Genomic DNA, 22,829 nt, shown 5'->3' with positions numbered 1-22,829 from the left:
TCAGCTTAGAGCAAGTTGCTCGAGGACTTGTCCAGTTACGTTTTCCTGTCTTGAAGGGTGACGAGTCCCCAGCATCTCTGGGCAACCTGTCCCATAGTAGGCTGCTCTTGTGGTAAAAACAAATAAATAGAATCCTTAATGTCCAATTGAAATTTCCTTTGTTGCAATTTGTATTTGATGCCTCTTGCCATTTTGCTGTAAGCTTCTGAGAAGACTCTGACGTTATCTTCACTACACAAGATAGTTGAAGACAGCAATAGGATTCCTTCCTTAGCCTTCTCGTCTTCAGTCTGAACAAACTCAGCTTTCTCTGCCTTTCCTGATATGCCATGTGCTCCAGCATGCTTATTATAGCTCTGTTCCTCCTCTGGGCTTGCTTCTGTACAACCAAAGTATTTATTTCAGAGCCACAAACTGTACACTGTACTCGGCTGTGGTCTTGCAGGCACTGAATAGAGGGGAAGAACCACTTCTCTCAACCTGCTGGCTACAATCTTGTTAATGTGGACCTGGATCTGGTTGGCCGCCTTTGCTGTGGGGGTGTGTGTATTGCTGATTTATGTTTGACTTGCTCATCAGGACCTGCAAATCTTTTTCTACAAAGCTGCTTTCTAGCGCATGCATGGGCTTTTCTTCTCCCAGATGCATTGTCCTGGGACCATCTTTTAGTATTTGTCCTAGGATATTCTCTCCAGATGAATCTGACTTACTTTTTAAGGTTAGTTTTATAAGAGCAGGGAATGATCTTTTTCACGCTACTGAGAGGAGCAGTCTTGCTTCAGGATGTGGAAACAGACCAAGTCAGTGCTTTGCTTACCAGGAATAGAAATGAGAACAGCATGGAGGCTCGAATCGAGTAACTTCAGGGCTTTTTACCAGTTTATTAATTCATCTCTGATGCTTTTTTTTCTATGCAAATATTTGGTGTTTGTCTTCCTTTTCCCTTAGATCTCTGCCCAGGAAAGTAGAAGAAAAAAGAAAGAATACATGGACAGTCTGGAAAAAAAGTAAGCCAGCCTTCTTCCTGTTTCAAACGGGCCAATAGCACTAGTTGCTGGACTGGGAAGGGATCCAGCTGTTGATGCTGGGACTGTTTGGTGCACAGAGTGCCAGCTGCCACCTCGTGGTTGTGACTGAGAAAAGGCCCTTCTGCCTTCTGCTTGTACGCGTGCTGGGGTGCTGCGGTGCTGCATTCATAACTGTGTCTACCTCCAGCACGTCGCTAACGTGCCGACAAAGACTTTAAACCTTAAATAAAGCAAGACCCATCTGCTGTCAGCCTCCCGCCCTCATGCAACTCTGTTGGCCTAGTGGGTAGGCAGTGTCCAGGGAAAGGCGGATTCAAAGTGAATATATTCTGTCTTCTAGTGCAGACGGATACAGCAATAGGAAGTGGGTGAGTCAAGACTGCTTGGGAAAATAAGCAAGACTCAGGAAAACAGCATGTGACCCATCAACTTCCTTTAGGGAGAAGAAGCCAAATCCCCAGTTAGTGATTTATATCCCAACTTAGTCTTTCTTCCAACAGACAAGTATTCTAGTATTTCTTTTATGCACTTCACCAGATGGATCTGTTAAACCCCTTGTACCATCTTTGGTGATATCCTTGATGTAATTTCCTTTTTTTCTTCTTATCTCTTTATGGACGAGTCTTGCTTTCTCAGAGTTATTCTTGTGAAATTCCACCGTGTACATACAGATATCAAAGGTGTTGCCCTTTACGTTTTTCCTTCTTGAAACTATTCTGTCTGGTCATGTTTGTCTTTTTAGGAGTCCCATATTTTCACTTGTATGTCTTATGTGGCATGTCATAAGATAACTAACTTTAGTTTAGGAGGTTTCTAGGGGCAGTGTGGAAATGAGCACTCTTGTAAATGAATCTGCATGGTTTATTAACCTCCCTAAACTTGAAATTCAAGGATCTGATTTCAGAAGCGTGGCATTCATTAAATTGCTTGGTGTCTCATCCTAGCAATGAAACGCACACATTGAACACCTTTGCACAAAATACTTGATAACAACATAAATATAGCATGTTCTGTCACTTTTAAAATATCTGTCCCTTGGCCTGATGCACAGAGAAAGTCTGAGCAGGGTCTTTGCTGTTGCTATTTCAAGGGGCAAAAAGTAGCGACAGCCCATCCTGAGTGAGCTACACCTGCTGGGATGTAGTTGAGCACTCTAAGCAGGTGCTCCACAGCTAGTAGTGTCTTTTGCAATGTCTTCTACACCATGAAATATGATTAAAGATTATGACTAAAGTTCGTTGGTGTAACTTAGCGTTAAATCTAGGCAAGATCATAGAGGTCTCTGTGGAAGCATGTTTAATAAATGACTGATTTTTTACATTCCTTTTTCCTTCCTTGTACTGTCTCCAGAGTTGAGACTTGTTCAAATGAAAATAGTGAGCTGCGTAAGAAGGTTGAAGTCCTGGAGAATACTAACAGGTAAGGTACAAAGGGAATAAAACAAAACTGTACCATGATATTACAGTGAAAAGTGAAAATCTGGAAGTTAAGAGATCAATTGAAATGTGAAGAATAGCTGTATCTGATCTGGTTAATGTCAAAGAAAAATGAGGAAAGCCAGTTATCATGACAGCAGTGTAATGTAAATCATAGAGGCTTTGATGATAAGCTTGATCCTGAAGACAGTCTTAAACTGTCTCCCTAGCCTGTGTTGTGCTTGGGAAACCTTTTAACACTCTTCTTTGAGTTCTTCCACTGCCTAAGGAAACATGGTTAGTAGCACATAAAAACCAAAAAATTACAACACAACTCTCCAAATTGTCTTTATTTAGTGAAAGACTGTTTTGACAGGAGACCTTGACCTGGAGCATCACACTTCCAGAAATTACAGTGCTGAAGCTCAAAAGTCATTATTAATTCCTTCCGGACTACTAGATGTCATTGCAATTTTTGGGCACCCTTGCAACCATCTCACACCCCAGAATTTCCTTCATTTGGAGGGGGAAAATCAGCTTCTTGTTTCTTCATTTCTGAATAAATGGGTGACTCAATGGTGTCTTTCTCAAAGAACAAGCAGCAGAAAACGTTCAAAAGCTGAGCTTTTAATCAGATGTTGGCTGAGAGTGGAGTGTCAGTCATGGCTTATGGTCAGTGTGTTCTCTAATGATGGCAAACTCCAACGAGCAGGTATTAGATAAGTCCGCTGTTAACACCTTCTAGTTAGAGACATTTGTAGTGATGGTTGAATATTACCGTTCAACATGATGGTTGTACTGAAGTGTAGGAGGAGGCTGGGTTTTGAAGATAAGACCCACAATCATGGAAAATGGCCCTAGAGCTTGTCTGGCAGCCAGTGTATTGCTAATTGAGTGGCATGTGTTGTTTCTAATCTCCGGATCCAATCTCTAATTTCATGGAGCCAGACCCTGTAGAACTGCAATTTGCTGAAGAGTCTCCCACACACTGCTCATGCATAAAGACATCTGCTGCTTGTTTGAAGAGAGCCAAGCCATTTCTGTGCCTCCTGTATCTACCTCCAGGGCTTTATATAAAAGAACCAGGAATTGTTCTGTACATGTGGAGTAGGGTTTTCTGTCCCAGGATCTGTCCCAGGAGGTGCTGAAGCCAGCTGCAATAAGAAAAGGTGCAGCTGTGGATGAACCACTCAGGAACAACATGTTGTCAAGCCTAGAGTTCTTCTCCCCAGCTCAGCTAAATTTGGCCAGCTGTTTTCATCTCGGAGTTGTTGCAGATGCAGTCATGAGAACAGCTTTGTTGGTATTGACCATCCTTTTATACAGGATCTTTAGCATCTTCTCTATTATTTGATGATCTTAATTGTCTCATGCTAAATACTCTAAAAATATTTAGCAAAGTGATATTATCTCCAAATCCTTCATACTCTGGGCGTGTGGGATGAGTTGAATTGTTTTCTTCCCTCTGCAGTAGTATCGATATTGATTTGTAATGTTCTGCAGAGAAGCAGATGTTCCTGACCCTCTGCACAGAAATTCTTGTAATTCATGGCGATGCTGTTTTTGCTATTTAGATACAAATTGTACCTAAAATCTGTTAAAACTTCATATTGAAGTACGGAGAAATATGTAAAATTGTCTGCTTTCATCAAGCTTGAATTAGGTAATGTACTGCATTATGGGTTTTTTCACCATAACCCCAAAGAGCCACTTTTCTTATTTAGTGTATAATTGTTCAAAGATCTCATTCAGAGAATGATTCTAGGCCCTTGTTTAATGTATGTTATCCACTTCCTAGGGTGAATTCGAAATATCTGGTTTTCTCATTGGTATTTGCAAAGAGCCTTGATGTGGCATCCAGAAACTGTTCAAATGTGTTAGAACTTCTCTTCACAGCATCCTATAGCTGGTACTTCCAGCTATGTCCATAGGTACTTCTCCTATATACAGTCAGGAATCAAAGTTCAAAGCAGTGATGGTCAAAGTGATGCAGTGTCAGTTTATTTTTGGATGTCCAAATTTAAATGGTTAGGATTTTATTCCTCAAAATACCTAGCAGTCATACACACGTCTTATTTAATATACCCAAAGAAGAGCCCCAGTTGACTTTAGTTGCAATTTTGAGTGTTCAATGCAGCAAAAAATGAAGACGTTGTTGAAGGTCTTATCTAAAAGTAGACCTACAAACTTTAGAGCTGTTCTTTTGTTGTGAAATACTGTAAGAGTGGAAGAACGATAACAGGAAAATAAGTGCTGTGATTACATGTAAAAATCTTATGCATTCAGTGTAGATGAAGACAAAGTTGGTATTTTACTTGCTGGAAAATTCGGCTATAGCTGCTTACCAAAAAGTTCGTGCGCATGTACATGCTGTCAGTCAGTATCATGTTTTTATAGTTTGGCTTGAGTTGAAAGGAACTGAAGGGCAATTTCCAAAACTATTGAACGGCAGAGTTTCCTTTCAGGATGTGCAATCAGTGTTTTAGAGCATGTTATTCTATATATAGAATGCATTTTGCACAGTTACATACCTAAGGCTTCAGGGAAACCCTGCTTGCATTTCAAAATCTGGCTCCAGACCATGGAAACACTAGAATTTCTTCTGGTAAAAATGTTCCTAGTTTATTCTCAGCAACATGAAAAAATTTAGAGAAGAGTCTTCCCTGAGCCTTAGCCGGAAGTTCTGGATCTGAAAATATGTAATGTAAAAGGTGCAAGTGTGGTCAAAAACTTCACATCCAGAAGCATCTCCCTTGGCATTTATGCATCTTAAAAGGCAAGGCAGGAGGCTGGGGATCAAGATGCAGGGGAGTTTTTAATTCTTATTACTCTGAGTGGGTGACTGCAGCATTTTTGGCACCTTCAGTATTAGAACACTAGCATATGTTTCCTCTTCTAATTTATGTGACTCAGTCCCTTAAAAGAAACCCATCCAAGTTCCTTTCTAGGCAGTTTTCTCAAAACTAAGGAAGCACATTATTACATGCATATCTGTTATGTCTCGTAGCCACAAGTGAGCCAGGCTCTCATTGGTTTCAGTAGCATCTGAACGTGTGGGGTACCGCTGTCTTAAAAAGCAAAGGGTGTGAGAAGAAGCTGGCACCAAGAGTTGAACTGACTTGTCCCAGTCACCAAGAAGGCTTGATCCACTCACGTTTTGGCACTGGGACCAAAAGCAGAAACTGCCAGTGATCTAGGGGGTTGAATATCGTCTCTGACACCAGCGTTGCTGAGCTGTGAGCCATGGCTATTTGGGCTTAAAGACAGTATTGAAACATCTGGTACTGTGTATGACGTATGAGAATTAGTTTTGCTTTTCACTTCTGTTGAGTCTGTATTTATCATAGAATCACAGAATCATAGAATTGTTTTGGTTGGAAGAGACCTTTCAGATCATGAAGTCCAACTGTTAACCTAGCATTGCCAGGTTACCACAAAACCATGTCCCTCAGCACTACATCTACATGTCTTTTAAATACCTCCAGGGCTGGACTCAACCACTTCCCTGGGCAGCATGTTCCAATGTTGACAACCCTTTCAGTGAAGAAATTTTTCCTAATACTCGATCTAAACCTCCCCTGGTGCAACTTGAGGCCATTTCTTCTTGTCCTATCGCCTGTTACTTGGGAGAAGAGTCTGACCCCCATCTCGCTACAACCTCTACAGCTACCTCAGGTAGTTGTAGAGAGCAATAAAGTCTCCCCTCAGCCTCCTTTTCTCCAGGCTAAACAAGCCCAGTTCCCTCAGCTGCTCCTCATAACACTTATTCTCTATAAATATATTGATGATCACTTTCCTGGACAAATGATAGGCAGAGGATCCAATTAGCATGTGGTTGAGAGTGTTACACATGGACAAGGAATGCAAGTAGCTGCTTGAGTTGCTCCTGTGCAGTAATGACTCGCAAGTTGTGTAGATCTCTACTCCGACAGCCCCATTAAAGGCAGTGGCTTTATAAATACAATTGAGATGATGTTCTATTTCTCATGCTCCTGCTCAAGCTATTAACCAGTCATCGAAAGATTAAGTTGCATATCAGTCTGACCCACCAAGGGTTTATCAGCGCCAAAGCTGTAAGACTTCAGTGATTTGCATGGCTGTTCGTTTATTTGAGGCTGGTAAAGCCATTTTGCCAAGTTGTTTTCAAGGAGTGAAGGATCTGGATTTAAGTTGCAGTGAGATATCTCGCACTTCACTTCAGACGACTCTCATAATAATTGACAAAGCATGGCAGCCCTGGAGCAACTCCTTGTTTTCACAGCAGCAGGACAGTGTTTTTATGCTGAAACATCTTTGATGAAAAATTGGTGGATTTTTTCTTTGTAATTCAAATGAGGAAAAATTGTGGATTTTTTTTCTGCTTTGAGGTATTCTGGTCTTTCAGTGAAAACCTTACTTTGTGATTTTCTCTCTTTCCTGCAAATAGGACAGGCAGAGAAGGAATCTGTATGTAGAGTCGAAAGACAGAGCAATTTTTCTCCCTCCTTATCAAAATTAGGTTTTGTTCCTCACAAAGTAGATAAATTCTCTGAAAAATCTTGATCGAAACAAACAGTGTTTGGTGTCCCCTAGAAACTGTCTTTTTGGTTTAAATCAATGTTGTATTTTAAACATAAACACTGAATTGAAGAAGCCTCCCAGGTGGCTAGGTCCTGGAGTGACAAATTTCCTCTCCTTAATCAAAGTGTCACTGAAAGCAGAGGAGAAGCCTTGACTCGTTCCTTGCTTTGGTGGTGAAAGGGACTCTTCTGAAGATGAATACGTGAATGTGCACATGAAAACAAGACATCACAGGCAGAGTGAATTTGCTGGCAGTGTGTGGAAGGGAGAGCAGGAGTCTTCAGTCACTTTACAGCTTTCTATGAGGTGCTTCCATTGGCAGGAAAAAGCGTGAAAGCACGTTCACACCTCCTACGGAGGTGACCCTCTAATTGAATATCACTGGGAAACGTGTCAGACAGTGAAAATAATCCTTGTGGGTGCAAACCCCCTGATGCATGTTGCCTTGGGATTCCATTTTCTCCTGTTAGGACTTAGCCACAGGCAGTGTGTTTCACTAAAAGCATTCGCGGCCTTCCTGCTGCTATTTAGAGGGAGCATCTTCGTTTAACCTAAGTTCCTGTTCTACAGAGCACAGAGCTGCTCTTTTTCCCTCTCTTAGTCCAGATCATCCCTGCAGCCATCCGGTGACAATGAAGGCAGCTTTTGCATGGGAAAGGAGATCTTTTGACCTTGGAATCCAGCCTCCCACCAATCCAGATTCAAATAGAGAATAAAAGCAACAAGGAGTGCCCTATTTGGGCAGTGGCAGGGTAAACTGATAATCATCTCTGAACACACAAACTTGTTTCTTGCTTGCTCTTGCCTTGGCTCTTGCTCTTAGTTTGAAAATGCACCTGTAGCCTGTCAGCTCCCAACACCGAGTCCTTGCCTGCTGAGAAGACAGTAGCTCTGCTCAAACAGATAAATGGCTTGGGAGAGAAAGGCATTTTATATGAAGGTAGTTGGTAAATAAGGTGGGTGATGAATCTTCCGCTGTGTATAGGAGACCTCAGAATACCTGCCTAATTATACTTTTCAAAAAGAGCGGTTTGGAATCGGCTCTCTGGGCCCGCTCTGCCCAGCACGTTTTTTAAATTGGACACAAAAAGGCAGAGATGAGCAAAATGAGGAGAATTGCCTCTTCTCTGTTGATTTCCTCACCAGCCATTAGCTGTTTTCTCACTGACGCCTCCACAAAAAGTGGCAAGAGTGATCAGCATTTCAAGGCTGCTGCTGCTGCCAGCCCCCGAGCTGAGGAGGAGGAGAGCTCCTTCCTCCTTGCTCTGCGGAGCTGTTCTGTGTCGAGCCCAGTGACTCAAGCCTGAAACTGCGTGGAAATTTAGCCTCCTATAATAGCACAGAAAGTGCAGGGTTAAAAAGGCATTGCTGTATAGCATAGCTAGTGGCATATGGTGGGAATACTGTATGCAGCATGTTCTGTGCCGGGAAGTGATATATACCACGTACCAAGTCTTTGTGAACCCTCTTCCATGGAGTGAATTGGAGGAGGAATTGGGAAAAGATGCAGAAGGGAACAGGGAATTTGGATGGTCTCATTTACATGATGGACAGTGTTTTCATCTCTTAATTTACTTGTGGTCTCTCTAATAGTGAATAAAGGACTGAATTAGACGAATCGCTTTCTTTTTTTAAATATTGAGTTGCAGAATAAGCCATGCTCTCAAGAGCATGCAAGACATCCTTCCTTCATAAGTTGAGAAGGATCTGCTGGCCCAGATAAATCTCTGCTGCGAGCATGCCTTGTGCTCATTTCAGAATGCAGTGCTGAAGTCCTTGAATTCATTAAACCCTAATTAGCAATGAGCATTGATGATTAAAAAAATCTATAATAATAGGCAGGCAAGTGTATATTGAGCTGTGAAGGCACCTCTGGGTCTGTCCTACAATTAGTTTTTAGCCAGTTTGATCTTAAAATAATCCTTCTATTTTCTTTGACATCCTAACCTTGCCTCTTGCTTTAGCATTTGACGTTAACAGCCTCCAAAGCTGTTGCCTGGAGTTTTGTGGGGGGTTACCCTCTGAAATAGGTCGTGAGACTTACAGGAGAAATGAAGAGTAAAATTGGAAGCAAACAGCAAAGTTAACATCCTGATGCAAAATTGTACTATATTTGACTGTGCTGAGGGCAAGTATTTGGATTATTCCTTGTCTGTCAAAAAGCTTTAATGAAAACAAAATGAAAACTGCTGTGAAAACCCTATATCAATCATTCTTTGAGATAATTTCCCATGTAAATTAGTAGTATCCTAACTGTGATAATTGATGATGATACAGCAAAAGAAAAACAGCGAGACAGAATATCTCCCTGGTCTGGGACTATTGACTCCAACCAGAACAGAATTGCTATCGTGGTTGGAGCCTCTGAAAGACGCAGTCAGAGTAGCCACTTCAAGCATCCGTGATTTTTGTGAACTTGGGGAGTATTTAGCAAATAGCAATAAAGTGCTTTATTTAATAAATCAATCTATAAGAAATTAAGTCTGTGCTTATGTCTAGTTTTAAGACCTTCTCTTTGAAAATGGTCCAGCGTGTGGTCCAAACCACCGTATGGCAGGTTTTCAGAAAAAGGACATAGCTGTATACCTCTACCACCAATTAGAGCAGTTATAAACTTGCTTCTGCACCTTTTCACATAATGGTGAAACTCCTGCTGAATTCATGACACAGAACCAGGTTCTATATGCATCTAGTCACTTTTAATGTAGACCAGTTTCAGTTGTTTCTTGTAGAAACACTGAAAATACAGTTTTTATTTATAAGAGCCTTCTGAAAATGCCGAAGAAGTAATTGTTCAGGGACATCAGTTGAGGGAAAGCCAAAAGATCTTTTTGAAAGGTCCAGTGTAAAAGGTCCATATGTAAAAGTCTTGTAAAACTGAAAACATTCCTTGCTTCAAGGGGAGGACTTTTAATGATCTGTACCTTGTCATAAATGCTATATTATTGCCAGGTGTGGGATTTGAAGCAAAAAGCTGTTTAACCGGCAAGTAGATCAGTGCATTTGATGCTTGTCTGTTGTCTTTGCTTTCCAGAACACTTCTGCAGCAGTTGCAGAGACTCCAAGCCATGGTTGCTGGGAAAGTGTCCCGTTCGTGTAAGGCAGCTAGCACACAGACAGGGACCTGTCTTATGGTGAGTGTCCCTAAAGCTGGGAATTGTAGGGGAATGATAATTTCTTTCCACTGCTCAAAGGCACATCCCTTGTTCTGTGAAGCCACTCACTTGCAAATTCTTAGCTTGGGAAACTTCTCTCCAAAATTTGACAATTAATTTTGAGGTAGGTGAGACTCCTGGCTGGTGAAGGTTAATGGTTGTGGGAAGGCATTAAATTCTGGAGGAGACTGGGCCTGTGCTTTTCATTGGATGCTGCAGTGATGAAAGAAAGAGCACTGCCCCTCTGAGTGACCTGTTTTACTATTTCCTACAATATTGTATGTGAGAAATGGTGTCTAGAGTTGTAAAATTAAAACAAGAGTGATCTTTGATGCCTGGTTCTTTTGATACCAGTAAAAATAAACTTGCTCATCCAAATAAAAATATGACTAAGGCTATAAAACTACCTCTGGCCTATTTCAGTAATAGTAGTCAGGATAAGAAAAGGATTAGAATGAAACTTTTCCCTTTTCCCTCCTTACACTCAGCCAGCAAATTCCCTTTATACTAGTGCTATAAATTGATGGAAATTATTTTCAAGGTCTAAGTTGTTCTCCTAGTCTGCCAGCCTCTCTTTTACTTCGAAGCAAGACTGGGGCCAGCAGCAGAAATAACCTTGGAAATTCCCAACAGCACCTGTAAAACACATGCGGTGGTTGTGTCCGCTTTTCAACTTTGGCAGTAAATAAGGCTACAGGCCAAGATGGTGGCAGACATTGAAAACAAACTTCAGCGTTGAAATCTGCCCTTTAAAACTCTGAATTGTTATTCTATATGTGCCTTTGCTAAGAGACACTGTAAGTAGTGATGAAAATAGCCTCAAATGATTTTGATGGGCACATGTGGGCCAAGAGCTAGTGCACTTACCTCTTCTGCATCTTCCTGTTGCCAGATGGTGGTGCTGTGCTTTGCAGTAGTTTTTGGCAGCTTCTCTCAGAGCTACGGGCCGTATCCTTCTGCTACAAAGATGGTGTTGCCCAGACAGCATTCCTCGCCAGAGTCCTACACAGACTCCATTGGTAAGTGACAACTATCCCGGTCTTGCTTCCTGCTTGGTTGTGCTTCGGCACTTGTTTTCCACCCCCATCCCTAATCCCCTCCTCAAGCGCCTCTTGTTTTTCTGCTCCTTAGTGGGCCATTCCTTGATATACCTGTGTCTTTCAAAGGATAGCTTGGTGAGCTGTTCTGATGGCAGAAGACTTCATAGACATGGGCAAAGCCTTTCCCCACTAGCCTGCTTGGTATTTCTGTTTGAAGCAGTTTTGTTTCTGTTTGTGGGACTAAGGCTAGTGGTTTGTAAAAGGTAGCAGGATTTCTACTCGGTAGCAAATGTTCATCCTGTTAAAACACGCAACTGATATCAGCTGGTGTCTCCTTTGCCAGCAGCAACAGACAGTCAAAGGACTGAGTGGGAAACTGTTAGTATTTTATACCCATAACGATCCAGTTGCTTTCAACATATATTACTAAAATGATTGTTTCATTTTGTTCTTGTTTTGTGAATAATTCAGGGCTTTTTGATCCCTACCTGGACCACTGCTGTGGTATCTTTCCTCAGCTATCAAATTACCAGATAATCACTATGAAAAGACCTTTGCATCTTTAGTTCTGCTCTGACAGTTTCCATTTCCTGAAATGATATGGTTGTTCTCCGAGCTGCCCGTTTCTCATCTCTTTTTGCCTTCTGTCTTTGTATGCAGTGAGGTCAAGGAGTCTGCTAATTTATGAAGAGCCTCACCAACTGGAGGAGTCGTCAAGCCCGATCTCCTTTGCAGATCGCAATGACAGGCAAGCAGACACCTCCAAGTACGCAGCGCTGTCCCTGGAAGCCATGCCAGGGTCACAGCAGGATGATATCATGCAGTTCACAATAGCCAATGAGACGAGGCTAGAGAAATCGGTGCTGCTGGGCCTGCAGCAGCACAGGTGAGTGCAGGGTGGGCTGCTTGTCATCCAGGTGTTTGGCATCACTGTCATTTGTGTCTGGAGGCCAGCAGTAAGATTAGGGGCTCAGCTGTGCTTGGGCACTGTGGAACGTGAAGGAAAAGTTTGGTCTCTATCTGGAGAGCTTATAGGTAGAGTTATTGTTACTCTGGAGAAGTGGTTGCAACAGTATTGTAGTAATACAGCTACCAAACTCAGTGCTTCTGCCAGAAACCTAACCCCTATAAGCCCGTTAGTTGTGCTTACCCACTTCTTTAAGCACTTACTTCTTTGTCCCCTGAAGGAATAAGCTTTTGCCAGTTGGGTGGAAGTGTAAGGCTGTGACTCACTGGGCTTTCTACGAGGTTAGGGCGTGAAGAGCTGGAGCTTCTCACAACAGTGATCTTTCTAAAGCATTACTGTGGAAAGTTTGCAGGACTCGGTCTTTAGAGACAGACCTGTAAGGTTATCTGAACTACTTAACACAGAGCTCCTTCATATCTTCTTTTTTTTTTAATCTTAAATCTAAGTTTTTGGGGCCTTTGCAAAGAGACACTTTCACTGGTTTAAATATGTATGTGCAGTTTTCTTTCCACTTTACCTTTTCTTTGTCCTGCCACTGCCCTGCTGGCCTACATCTTGTTCTCTGCTGACAAGCAGTAGCAAGCACACCAAACAGTGGAGGGAGGGATTTTGTTTGAAAGAATGTTATTCTGAGGGCTAGGATGAGCCATATCACCCCAAGCATGCCTTCTGAGCACTTGTGTCAAAGTTATACCTAGAGCCAAAGAGATGACTAATTTGGTGTCTTACCATACTCCAACTGACAAGTACCTGGTAAATACTGTGTGCCATTTTAGCATTAGCCAATTCAAGCAGGATATGCGCTTTTAAAAATGACTAACTATTAGCGTTAACCTTTGTCGTTTTGGTTTTTTTGTTCCCTGCAGAGTCAACTCCGAACTAGAAGGAAACGAAACACTGAAGATAATTGAAATAGACAGAAGAGTCAATGCCACCTCTTAAAAATAAAAAAAGGCCTTTTTTCTTGACTTCCCTCTTTCCCACATATTTTCAACCAAAGTCCCCTTGACTTGTCATCCTCAGTGAACCAAAGCACAAAAGAGAGGGAGTTCAACTTCTGCATTGACTGGTGAGGCTGTGACTGCAGATGGGATCTCTTGCCTTTGTAACTCCCTTCCTCGCTTCGCACACAGTCCCTGTCTTTGCTTTTATTCCTTTCCTGTCTGATACCGCAAGGGCAGGACTGAATTATGATGGCAGATGATGCCAGCAGTGTGCCGGTGACTGGTGGGTGTGCGTGCGTGCATGCACACATCCTAATCTGAGCACAAAGACATTCTGTAAAAGAGTGAAATATGCAAAACTGATGGGAGCTTGTGGGTGACAGGTTTCTTGGGAGAGGGAATTGAGAGAAAGAGAAGATGCAGCATAGTGCTGCTCAGAACCTTGCCACAGCTCTGTGCCTACTGGTCTACAGCATTTGAGCCTTTTGTGGGGATTGAGAAGCATGATGAGTGTGCTTCCAAAGGGACATGGGTGGGCCCTGACATTGTTGAGTTAACACCGCAGGCAGGAGAAGGGCGGGCAATTATACTGCTGAATTGTCCTCCCCTAGCTCTTTCTCTCTTCTCCTCTCCAGCCCCTTTATCATTTAGTGGGGTAGGTTTTTCCTTGGGTTGAAAGCAGCCCTGGTAGGGTTCCTTACCGCTTCCACCCTTGTGGAATTCAAGCAAAGATCAGTCGCTGTCTTGTCACACTTTGTCTGTGTGGGAGAATTACACTAGTTCAACTAAATCTGTTTAGAAAGCAGGTTTTGTTAAATTTATGCAATGTTTTGGATGGATGTCCTTTAGTCTGCTTAAGGCTAATATGTTTAGCTTAAATCAGTTCCTTCCCAACAAACTAAATCAATGTAAGGCTCAAACCGGAAGTGCCTCCTGAGAGGACCGTATGGATTTAATTTATTGGCTTCTAGATGTGTTGATGGAGTTTCTTATGTAGACCCAGTCTCAGATTGTCCTGTGTTTTCCTTTCCTTGCCATTTTCCTGTTACTGTTGTAAATAGTATTTATTAGCTTTGCAAAATTTTGTTCAAGCAGTCGCAATGAAGAGAACTGAGCTTCCCTAACCCTGCAAGCAGTCTGGGGAAACTCTGAAATCAGACATACAAATATCACTGAACACCCATTCCTTCCCCCCATACCGGAATTGGTATATAAATTAAGCCATGGGTCTTATCTTCCTCTTACCTCCTTTTCCAGAGATGTGATCTTAGACCAACTGCTTAGCCGAAAAGACAAGGGGTACAGGTAGCCCCAGCTAGGCTCAGTTCAGGCCTGGAGGTGGTAGATACTGTATTAACCCTATGGCAAGACAGCCCCTGACCTGAGGAATTAAGTATGTAGGCATCAGGCAAGGCAAAAGAGGGATGAGATGGGCACATATGGAGGTAAAGTGACCGGCCCAAGTTCAGTGAAAAAGCCAAGAGGAGTATTTAGGTCCGATCCTGGCGCAGTACTCTTTTTCCTGCGTTGTTTCCTCCTTGTCCCATGTAGCTGTTGCCTTTAAGGGTTTTCCCTCTCTCAGTACCCTGGTCATGCCTTTGCCCGACCTGTGCTTCTTGCAATTTGTCCTTGGAGTGGCACAGTCAAAGCTATGCCAGGATTTGAGCAGGGTTTTGTCTGGTTACTACAGAAGGGTGCTCAGACTCCATTGAGGATGGATTTAATGTGAAAATCCTAATTCAGCAGGCTAGCATATAGTTACTTAACAGTCTACCAGAAGTCAATTCAAAAAAAGAATAAACAATTTTGAAGCTCTTTTTTCTTTTTTTTTTCCTAATGATAAATAAGGGAAAAACTAACGTAGCCTTACAAGTAATTTTTTACCATGTACAGTAGATATTTCCTGCAAGTATTCTATTTTGTAAAATATTGGATTTGTATTTTATTACAGCAGCTGCCACACCAGCTCCTTTCTTGTTCTTCATCCTCCTTAGACTTTCTTCCTTCAGTATCCTATTTTGCCGCCCTCAGGCCTGACTCAAATCTCAGTGAAATTAATGGGAAGAATTTGGAGGGTTACAGCAGGCTGTGGATCAGTCCTCACTGTGCCATTTTAAGAAGGTGTTTCACGTTAGTGACAGTGAAACATGTCTCTGACTCCATGAAGTTGCAATAAGTTTTGGTGTACAGACGTGCTTTCTAGGTACTGCCCTATTCTTCTACGCGCGTGCCTTTTTATTATTTTACCTTTGGTGGCAATGAGAGGAGAAATGCCATTGTAGTCTATTTTGTGAGTGTTCCCTTCTTCTTTGCACGGGTCAGTCTCCTCCCTAAAACCTTTCTCCCTGTACAGTGATCCTGCTGGGTCTTCTGCATCATTCCAGTATCCACCAATGACTTGTGTATGGGGTTTTTTCGAGCAATGATTTAAGGCTTCACATAAATAATGATCACTGGTGGGTGCCACCAAGGGTGCCACAAGGGATGGCTGCATTCCTTAGCCACATGAGGTCAGCAAAGTGACAGAAGAAGGCTGGGACTGACCCTTCCACTACCGTATGGCTGGTCAGTGTGAGTGGGCAAGGTCATAGTTTAGAAGATTCTTTAAATGGTCTCTTTTTTCAGAGCACCCATGGTTTGCCACCTCTGAGGGCAACCGAATGTCTTCTGCAAAAGAGGCCCCAAGCTGTCGAGCACAGCTCTGCTCTTACTAGTCTTGCAGTTTGCACCGTGCCTAAGTAGGAGGCGGCTCTGCCTGAGCTCATGCCCATTATCAGTTAAATGGATCACCTGCCATTGCAGATACAGCTGACTTCACAGTATTAAAACCAAAATTGAATTATTTCTCAATACTTAAAGGGCAAACAATTTCACAAAACCCAAACAACCCCCCCCCCCCCCCCGCTCCGAAACCTACTGCCCTAGTCACCATTAAAGCTTTGCTATTCTATTTGCTTAATTTGGGCATGTCAGTTCAAATCTGGTTGGAAGACAGTCATGTTTTCAACTGGACCGTTTTAAACTGGCCGTGGTCTGGGTCAGGCCTCTGAACTAATTCATCCAATCCGGTATGGCAATACCAGTTTTCCTGTAACTGTTTGATAATCTATTTCTATAACCTTAATTTGTGTAATCCTTTAAGTTATTTTTAGGTACTCTTTTAGGGAATCTCTTGACCTAGCACACGCATTGCTTGGGGATTTATGATATTAAATATTGCTTCTTTTATAGTAAGAGAAACCTTTGCTTTACTTTGGTATTTGTGTGATCTTTTCTTCAGGGGGCCTTAAGAGAACAGGTTTCTCTGCTAGCTACTAGGAGCCAAAGAATCTCCTGTCATCACCTACCCACAGGCTGTTATGCGACAAGGACCTCACTGTCTCCAGAGGTAGTTTATGCCCGTGGTAACGTTCCTAGCAGGGGGACAGAGGAGGCAGGACATGTGCGATTGCACTGCCAGCCTCGGCAGCCCAGGGGTGACCGGAGCATGAGCGTTGGTGCACCGCAGACCACGTGGAGAGGCAGCTGAATGTGCTCTGTGTTAAGGGCATAGGGAAGGAGTAGTAAAGCGTGTTCAGGGAGGGTGCCGGGATAAATGCTTTTAATTAGCTCAGCTATATTACTTGAGATCTTAGCCTTCTGCCATTATACTTTTTCCAATGATCAGTGACTTGGTGCTGTAGAATAATGTGTTTGTATGGACAGGGTAGGCAAAGGCCTACTTAATTTCCATTTCCACTAGTGGACTTAAGTGATCCTTAGAGTCTTCAGCTGTAACATTATGCTGCTTGTCAGCATGACTTTATACACATTAGTAAACTTACCTTTTGGCCCATAGCTTTAAAGCATGCCTAGATCTGTCGGGTCTTTGCTTCTAGGGAGATAAGCTACGAAGGAATGTAGGGCATTATTTTTTTATATATATATATATTTAAAAAGTATCAAGCACAGGGCATGTGACAGTTCTAACCTTGTTATCAGTGTGTAGATAACGTTGTTTGGTTTTTTTTTTTTTTTTTCCCCAGGCTATTTATAGTTCTTTGCTGCATTTCTCTTTATTTCATCCGTACCATTCAATGTTTTTCAGCAGCACAGACTAATAATGGATTAGGCTGAGGTTCTTAGGCCAGATCCCAGCTGATGGAACGCAGCGCGCTTCTCACTTACCGCTTTTGGAGGCTGCAGGTCTGATTTATACTGGCAGGGGACCTCTTCCGCATCTCTCTGTGAAACAATGTGTCTCAACGTATTCTTGATTTTTCTAATGTAGAGCTGAAAAAGAATATAAAAACTTTTCTTTGGGTTGGTTTTTTTTTTTCCCTGCTAAGAAAAACAACCCACCTCTCCACTCCCATCCCCCCCCAAACTATCAGCGGTGAATTCTGTCTAGACACATTTAGAATGTAGGTCAAGTAAATGAATGATACTAATTGCTACGTTGGGAGGGATTTCCACTGAGTATTTGGGCTCTAGATTCTAGCTAATGCCAAGAGGCCATTGTACAAAACTCACGCAGCTAAGAAGAGAAGTATACGGGGTATTTTTATACTCCTGGTGACTAAAATATTTCTTTCTCAAGTCACTAATTAGAAAGGGAACATTTTGTATTCTGAAGGTGAAATGGTAGGTCAGTACTTTATAACCGCAAAAGTTATACTCGCCTATATAAGTGGTGTAGAGCCATGGTGTGTTGCTGCTTTGCACTATAGGGTTAAGGAGAAACAACTTTGGGGGTTGCAAAGGTGAATGAACTAGCTTATGTGTTAAGGTCTTTACAAGTAAGATGTAAGGCTTCAGTCAACAGGCCAAGATCTCGTAGCTTTCCGTGGCCAATGACATGACAGTGGGCATTCAGGGATATGCTGAAGGGTGATCTCAGTGGCTACTGCATTACTTAGGTGGTCGGCATCCATTGGAGACTCCAGGACTGAGAGGGAAATTGCCATTTGTTTTTGTGGTTTTCATGTCAGGCCTTTTTCTGCTTCACTCAGGTGTATACCTGAATTGACTTCCTACGTAGAAGAGTGCATCTCGCAGGAAACTCTCATTTGTGATGCTGAAATGGAGTTTCAGTATTCTTTATTACCAGTAGTCTCTTTTCTGCCCTAAAGCCCATCTCCATACTCTTCCTCTAAGAGCTGGAACTGAACGGGTGAAAACAAAACATGGGACAGCTGGGTTTGTAGACCTGTCTTACAGAAAAAATGAAATAAATGGCCGACAAGGGGACTCCTGACATCACAGGGAAACTTCCTAGTTCTTGATTCCATAAATCAGCAATGATAGTCTTTTTCATTAGTTCCCCCCTTGTTTTAGCTTTACTTTTCTCCTTGTTCTTTGATACTATGCAGTCCTGTTTATGCATATCTGACCTTTATGGTATATGCCATTTTTCCTTCCAACCAGCAGGTAAAAATCTTTTTGAACTTTAGCAGCCTGTAATTAAGGGAGTGGGAAGGAGAGAGGGGGAAGCGGAGGCAAGTAATCAATTTCTTTTAACAGAACTCTGCTCGTGTCTGACTTTGCCATATCAGATTTTAATTCAATGGTGCTGATGTAACGGCGTCTTGCTTTCTTCATTTGTACAGTTAGCAAGAACGAGTGTGAGTGTGTGTGCATCTGTGCACGTCTGCATTGACAGCAATTTAAAAAAAACCACACAGAGGGTGGGTTTTTTTCAAATGTAGTAAGCATCACTAAATAAAGGCATCTACCCGAACACACAGGGCACATTCCACTTGGTGCAACAGAAAGTCCAGGCGTTTCTCTCTGAAACCTGTTTGCATTCCGCATCACTGAGCACTTGTAAAACTGTTGTGTGAATTGCTGTCTGAAGTCTGTCCTATTAGCATTTTTCGACTGAGTGTTGTTGCACTGTGTCATTTTGTGTGTATGCATAAATTGTCTGGCCTTTCTGTATGACAGCTCTGGCTTGGTACAAAAAAAATAATTGCTTTAAGCTTTATTGTATCTTCGGGTGTCATTTTTGTTCTGCAGAATTATGGCTTTGAATGTTTTGTTATTGTTTAGTTTTTTTTTCCTTAAAATGGTGTAAGTAAGCCTTAAGAAGTGGCCCCTGGGAGCTGACAGCTCAAGGAACACAATTTGTTGACCCGGTCTTCTGGGAGAGGACCCTAAGGATCTCCCCCTTCCCTGGGAGCAGGACTGCCCTATCCGCCCCAGAGGTGCGGAAAGATGCCAGGGAGGGGCAGCGGTTTGCTCTGAGGGACACACGGTGATGTAAGTACGTCACGATTTCCCTGAGATTTGCTGGGCCTTCCAAGGGTAAATTACCTGGTGTTACCCGCTTGAAGAGAAAGACATATCCAGGGCCAAAGCCATTGCCTTGGGCCGTGCAAAACAATTCCGTGTGACTCTGAGTCACTCTGCGTGTGACACCCCCAGGGCATTTCAGCTGATCTTTCCCTTTCCCTCCGCTCATGTGGATACAGCATGGGTTTGTGCAAACACTCAAAACTATTTAAGAGGAAAAGGACAGTGATACTCGTGCAAAAGCACCCCCCCCCCCCCCAAACTGCGTGGTAAACTGCATTGGAGCCTCTTCTGACTGCAGATATCTCGGTTCTTTTGCCATAAGTCTGTTTTACTCGGTGCAAGTGTGTTCAATGGCCTCCCCATTTTTATACAAGTCATCTCGATATGGTCCCACCTTGGTTGTTGACACTGCAAACACGGCCATTGGGTGAAAAGAAATCCCTGTTTTTCCTTTTTAAATCGTCTGCTTGATTCTATGAAAGAACAGACTACCTGCTTTTGTAGCCTAAACATGTATGTAGCTAAGTATGTTATGCTTTTCATTTCTTGCAAATAAATATTTTCTGTAGAAAAAGCAAGTACAACTCGTTTGCCTGCCTCATGGTTGGAAAAGAGCTGGTCCCTTGGCTTTCCCAAGCGCGGCGTTGTGCGCAATGTATCTGTCTTCAACAGGGCAGAACCCCGGTAATTCAGCACGTTGCTAGACAGAGAAGGTTAAAAGCAACGATGTGGGTTTTTACTGAAGCTGGCTGCCCCTTCCCTTTTTTGAGATTAGCGGAGAATTGTATCTGTCAATAATGGGTGGGAATTAGGCTGATGGCATTTACTAGGGATAATGGCACTTGAGTGCAACCATGCGATACGGCCCCATTAATATTAAATTCTCTCCATATAAAAGTGGGATCCAGGAAGGCTGATGCTCAAGGGGGCACTACCTTCAGCCTAGTGATACCAGTGTGCCGGAGCACGCTCGGCCTCGATTCGTGTGGGCCAAAGAGCCCTCTGGAAGGTAAGGCCTTTCCCTGCACTGATTTTACACTGGGCGACTAGTTACTTACACTGAAGTGAACTCTTAAAAGAGCTCTTTCTGCTTGGGCTTTTAGGGGTTGGGTCCGCTGCTGGCCTCGGCTCCTTCCCTTACCCTGACTCACCCTGCAGAGCTTTCTCCAGCAGCTCAGAAGCTGCTATTTCGCCTGTGCAAACAGCCGGCACTACACCCTGCAGCCCAGAAGCAGCATCCAGGCAGGGGACGGAGTTGACCTTTGCTGCTTTGAGTAGACACGGAAAAGAAAATAACCTGATTTCTTCCAATGTGGGGACTGTATTGCTTTGCTGGCCATCCAGCAGCAAAGGGAACACGGCGATGGATGGCCTAGTGCAGATGTGAATATTACCCTGTGCAGAGCTGGCTTCACAAACGGTGTGGTCATTTGTGTTACGCTGGTTTTCTGCTAAGAAAGGGACCTCGTATATGAGTACTCTGCATCCATATAATAGCAGCCAAGAGCTTATCCTCCGCAGGAAATACTAGCGATGGAAGTAATACTTCCAGCTTTACTGAACTGAAAAGGGGAGCATGACAGATGGCTTTGGTGCCTGCTTCTCAAGGCCTCTTAAGGAAAGCTGCTCTAGAGGTTGGGGAAGGTAGCGTACCATGAAAATTGGAACACCCTGGCCCACACTAAATTTGTGGCTGATGCACACTTTCAGAAACACCTCGATTTTGGGCTAAAGAGGTTAAAGTAGCAAAATAAATTGGCAGTGAAGGAAAAAAAAAATATAAAACCAGCATTTCTCTCCTAAGCTCTACCCTGGTGCTTTTAACCCAAGGATTGCCTTTTTTTGCCTACCATCATTTATGATCACAAGCAAATGAAATTGGAATGAGAGGTTTATTTTCTCCCTATCCAGCCTTTTTGGTCTGCCCCATCGCACTTGCAGCCTCTGTGCAGGGCTGTAGCAGAACAGCTCTCTCAGGCAGAGTCCGAGTCCGCCACCAGACGTATTGTCTAACCCACCTCCTCGGTCACAGCAGATGATGAAGCAGCTCTTTCTCACAAAATTTGGTTTTTCTACCTGAACGAAGGAGGTCTGTGGTGCTTTCTCTTAGAAGGTGGGGGGAGAAGAGCTGTACTTTGTCCTTGAAGTTCTGCATCCCGCTCCTTCGCTCTCATCGTTCCAGAGGTTATTGGGGCTGCCGTCTTTCTCCTGCTGCCGCTGGGTGCCCCTTGCTTTCCGAACAGGCAATTTCACTTGCCAGAACTATTGATCCAGGGCACTTGTTAGCAGCATCAGGCCATACATAACATTTTTAGAGGAAAATCGTTAGACTGTGACTGATTGGGGAAGTTACCCTCGCCTCAGTTTTAGCTGAGCTCAGTTCCTCCAAGCATACAAAACACCGACTGGTGGTTAATGATTGGTTAAGAACCTCCTCGGGTCTCTGTATTACCCTTAAAGCATCACACAGCAGGCGATGCTGCAGGGATTCTGTGATTAGAAAAGAAACCCACATACAATGGAGAACTACTGGGTGATGAGCTGTCAGCCTCGCTACCTATCACCCCCCGGTACATGCTGTTCTTTGAAACGCATGTTACTGTTTGAATTCAAGGCTGGATTTTGATACCGTTTTCTCAGGCTGATTCCCATTGCAGGGAAGGGTGTCCAAATGCATCTTGCAATGCCTCTCATGGCGTGGTTCGGGTAGTACGGTTTCACCCTTTGCTGTTAGCTATTGCTTGTACATCCTGGGCTGCATCAGAAGAAGCGTGGCCAGCAGGTCGAGGGAGGTGATTCTGCCCCTCTACTCTGCTCTTGTGAGACCTCACCTGGAGTACTGCGTCCGGATCAGGGGCCCCCAACATATGAAGGACATGGACCTGTTGGAGTGAGTCCAGAGGAGGGCCATGAAGATGATCAGAGGGCTGGAGAACCCCTGCTATGAAGACAGGCTGAAAGAGTTGGGAGAACAGAAGACTCCAGGGAGACCCTACTGCAACCTTCCAGTACCTAAAGGGGGCCTACAGGAGTGATGGGGAGGGACTCTTTATCAGGGGACGAGGGGTAATGGTTTTAAACTGAAAGAGGGGAGATTTAGATTAGATATCAGGAAGAAATATGAGATACTAGAACAGGTTGCCCAGAGAAGTTGTGGATGCCCCATCCCCAGAGGTATTCAAAGCCAGATTGCATGGGGCTTTGAGCAACCTGGTCTAGCGGTAGGTGTCCTTGGGCCACAGCGGGGGAGTTGGAACTAGATGATCATAAAGGTCCCTTCCACCTCTAACCTTTCTGATTCTAAGATTCTATGATTTTGCAACAGCACAGACTTCACCACCCCTGCATGTTATTTCATGGTAGGTACATTACTGGTGCTCCCTTTCCTGGTTCATTTGCTTTGGGTTTTTTTTAGAAACATGGACCTCATTAGCTTGCAGTTTA

The 22,829-nt window shown here is 43.3% G+C and overlaps 1 protein-coding gene across 2 annotated transcripts in view; it reads left to right on the top strand.

Annotated features, from left to right (window-relative positions):
* The window catches only part of CREB3L2 (cAMP responsive element binding protein 3 like 2), an 88,680-nt gene extending 68,711 nt beyond the window's left edge, over positions 1–19,969 (top strand). For both annotated transcript variants that reach the window (XM_054202273.1, XM_054202263.1), the window contains exons 7-12: positions 949–1,007; positions 2,379–2,447; positions 10,038–10,137; positions 11,051–11,177; positions 11,859–12,084; positions 13,032–19,969. In XM_054202273.1, the coding sequence (XP_054058248.1) occupies positions 949–1,007; positions 2,379–2,447; positions 10,038–10,137; positions 11,051–11,177; positions 11,859–12,084; positions 13,032–13,107 (657 nt within the window). In that variant the 3' untranslated portion in view covers positions 13,108–19,969. The remainder of the gene's footprint in view (positions 1–948; positions 1,008–2,378; positions 2,448–10,037; positions 10,138–11,050; positions 11,178–11,858; positions 12,085–13,031) is intronic.
* Positions 19,970–22,829: the final 2,860 nt, after the last annotated feature.

Source organism: Rissa tridactyla, chromosome 1 (assembly GCF_028500815.1).
Source record: "Rissa tridactyla isolate bRisTri1 chromosome 1, bRisTri1.patW.cur.20221130, whole genome shotgun sequence".
In the NCBI taxonomy this organism is placed as follows: Eukaryota; Metazoa; Chordata; class Aves; order Charadriiformes; family Laridae; genus Rissa; species Rissa tridactyla.
The sequence above is the reverse complement of the archived record's forward strand: the minus strand, read 5'-3'. Positions and strand labels throughout refer to the sequence as shown.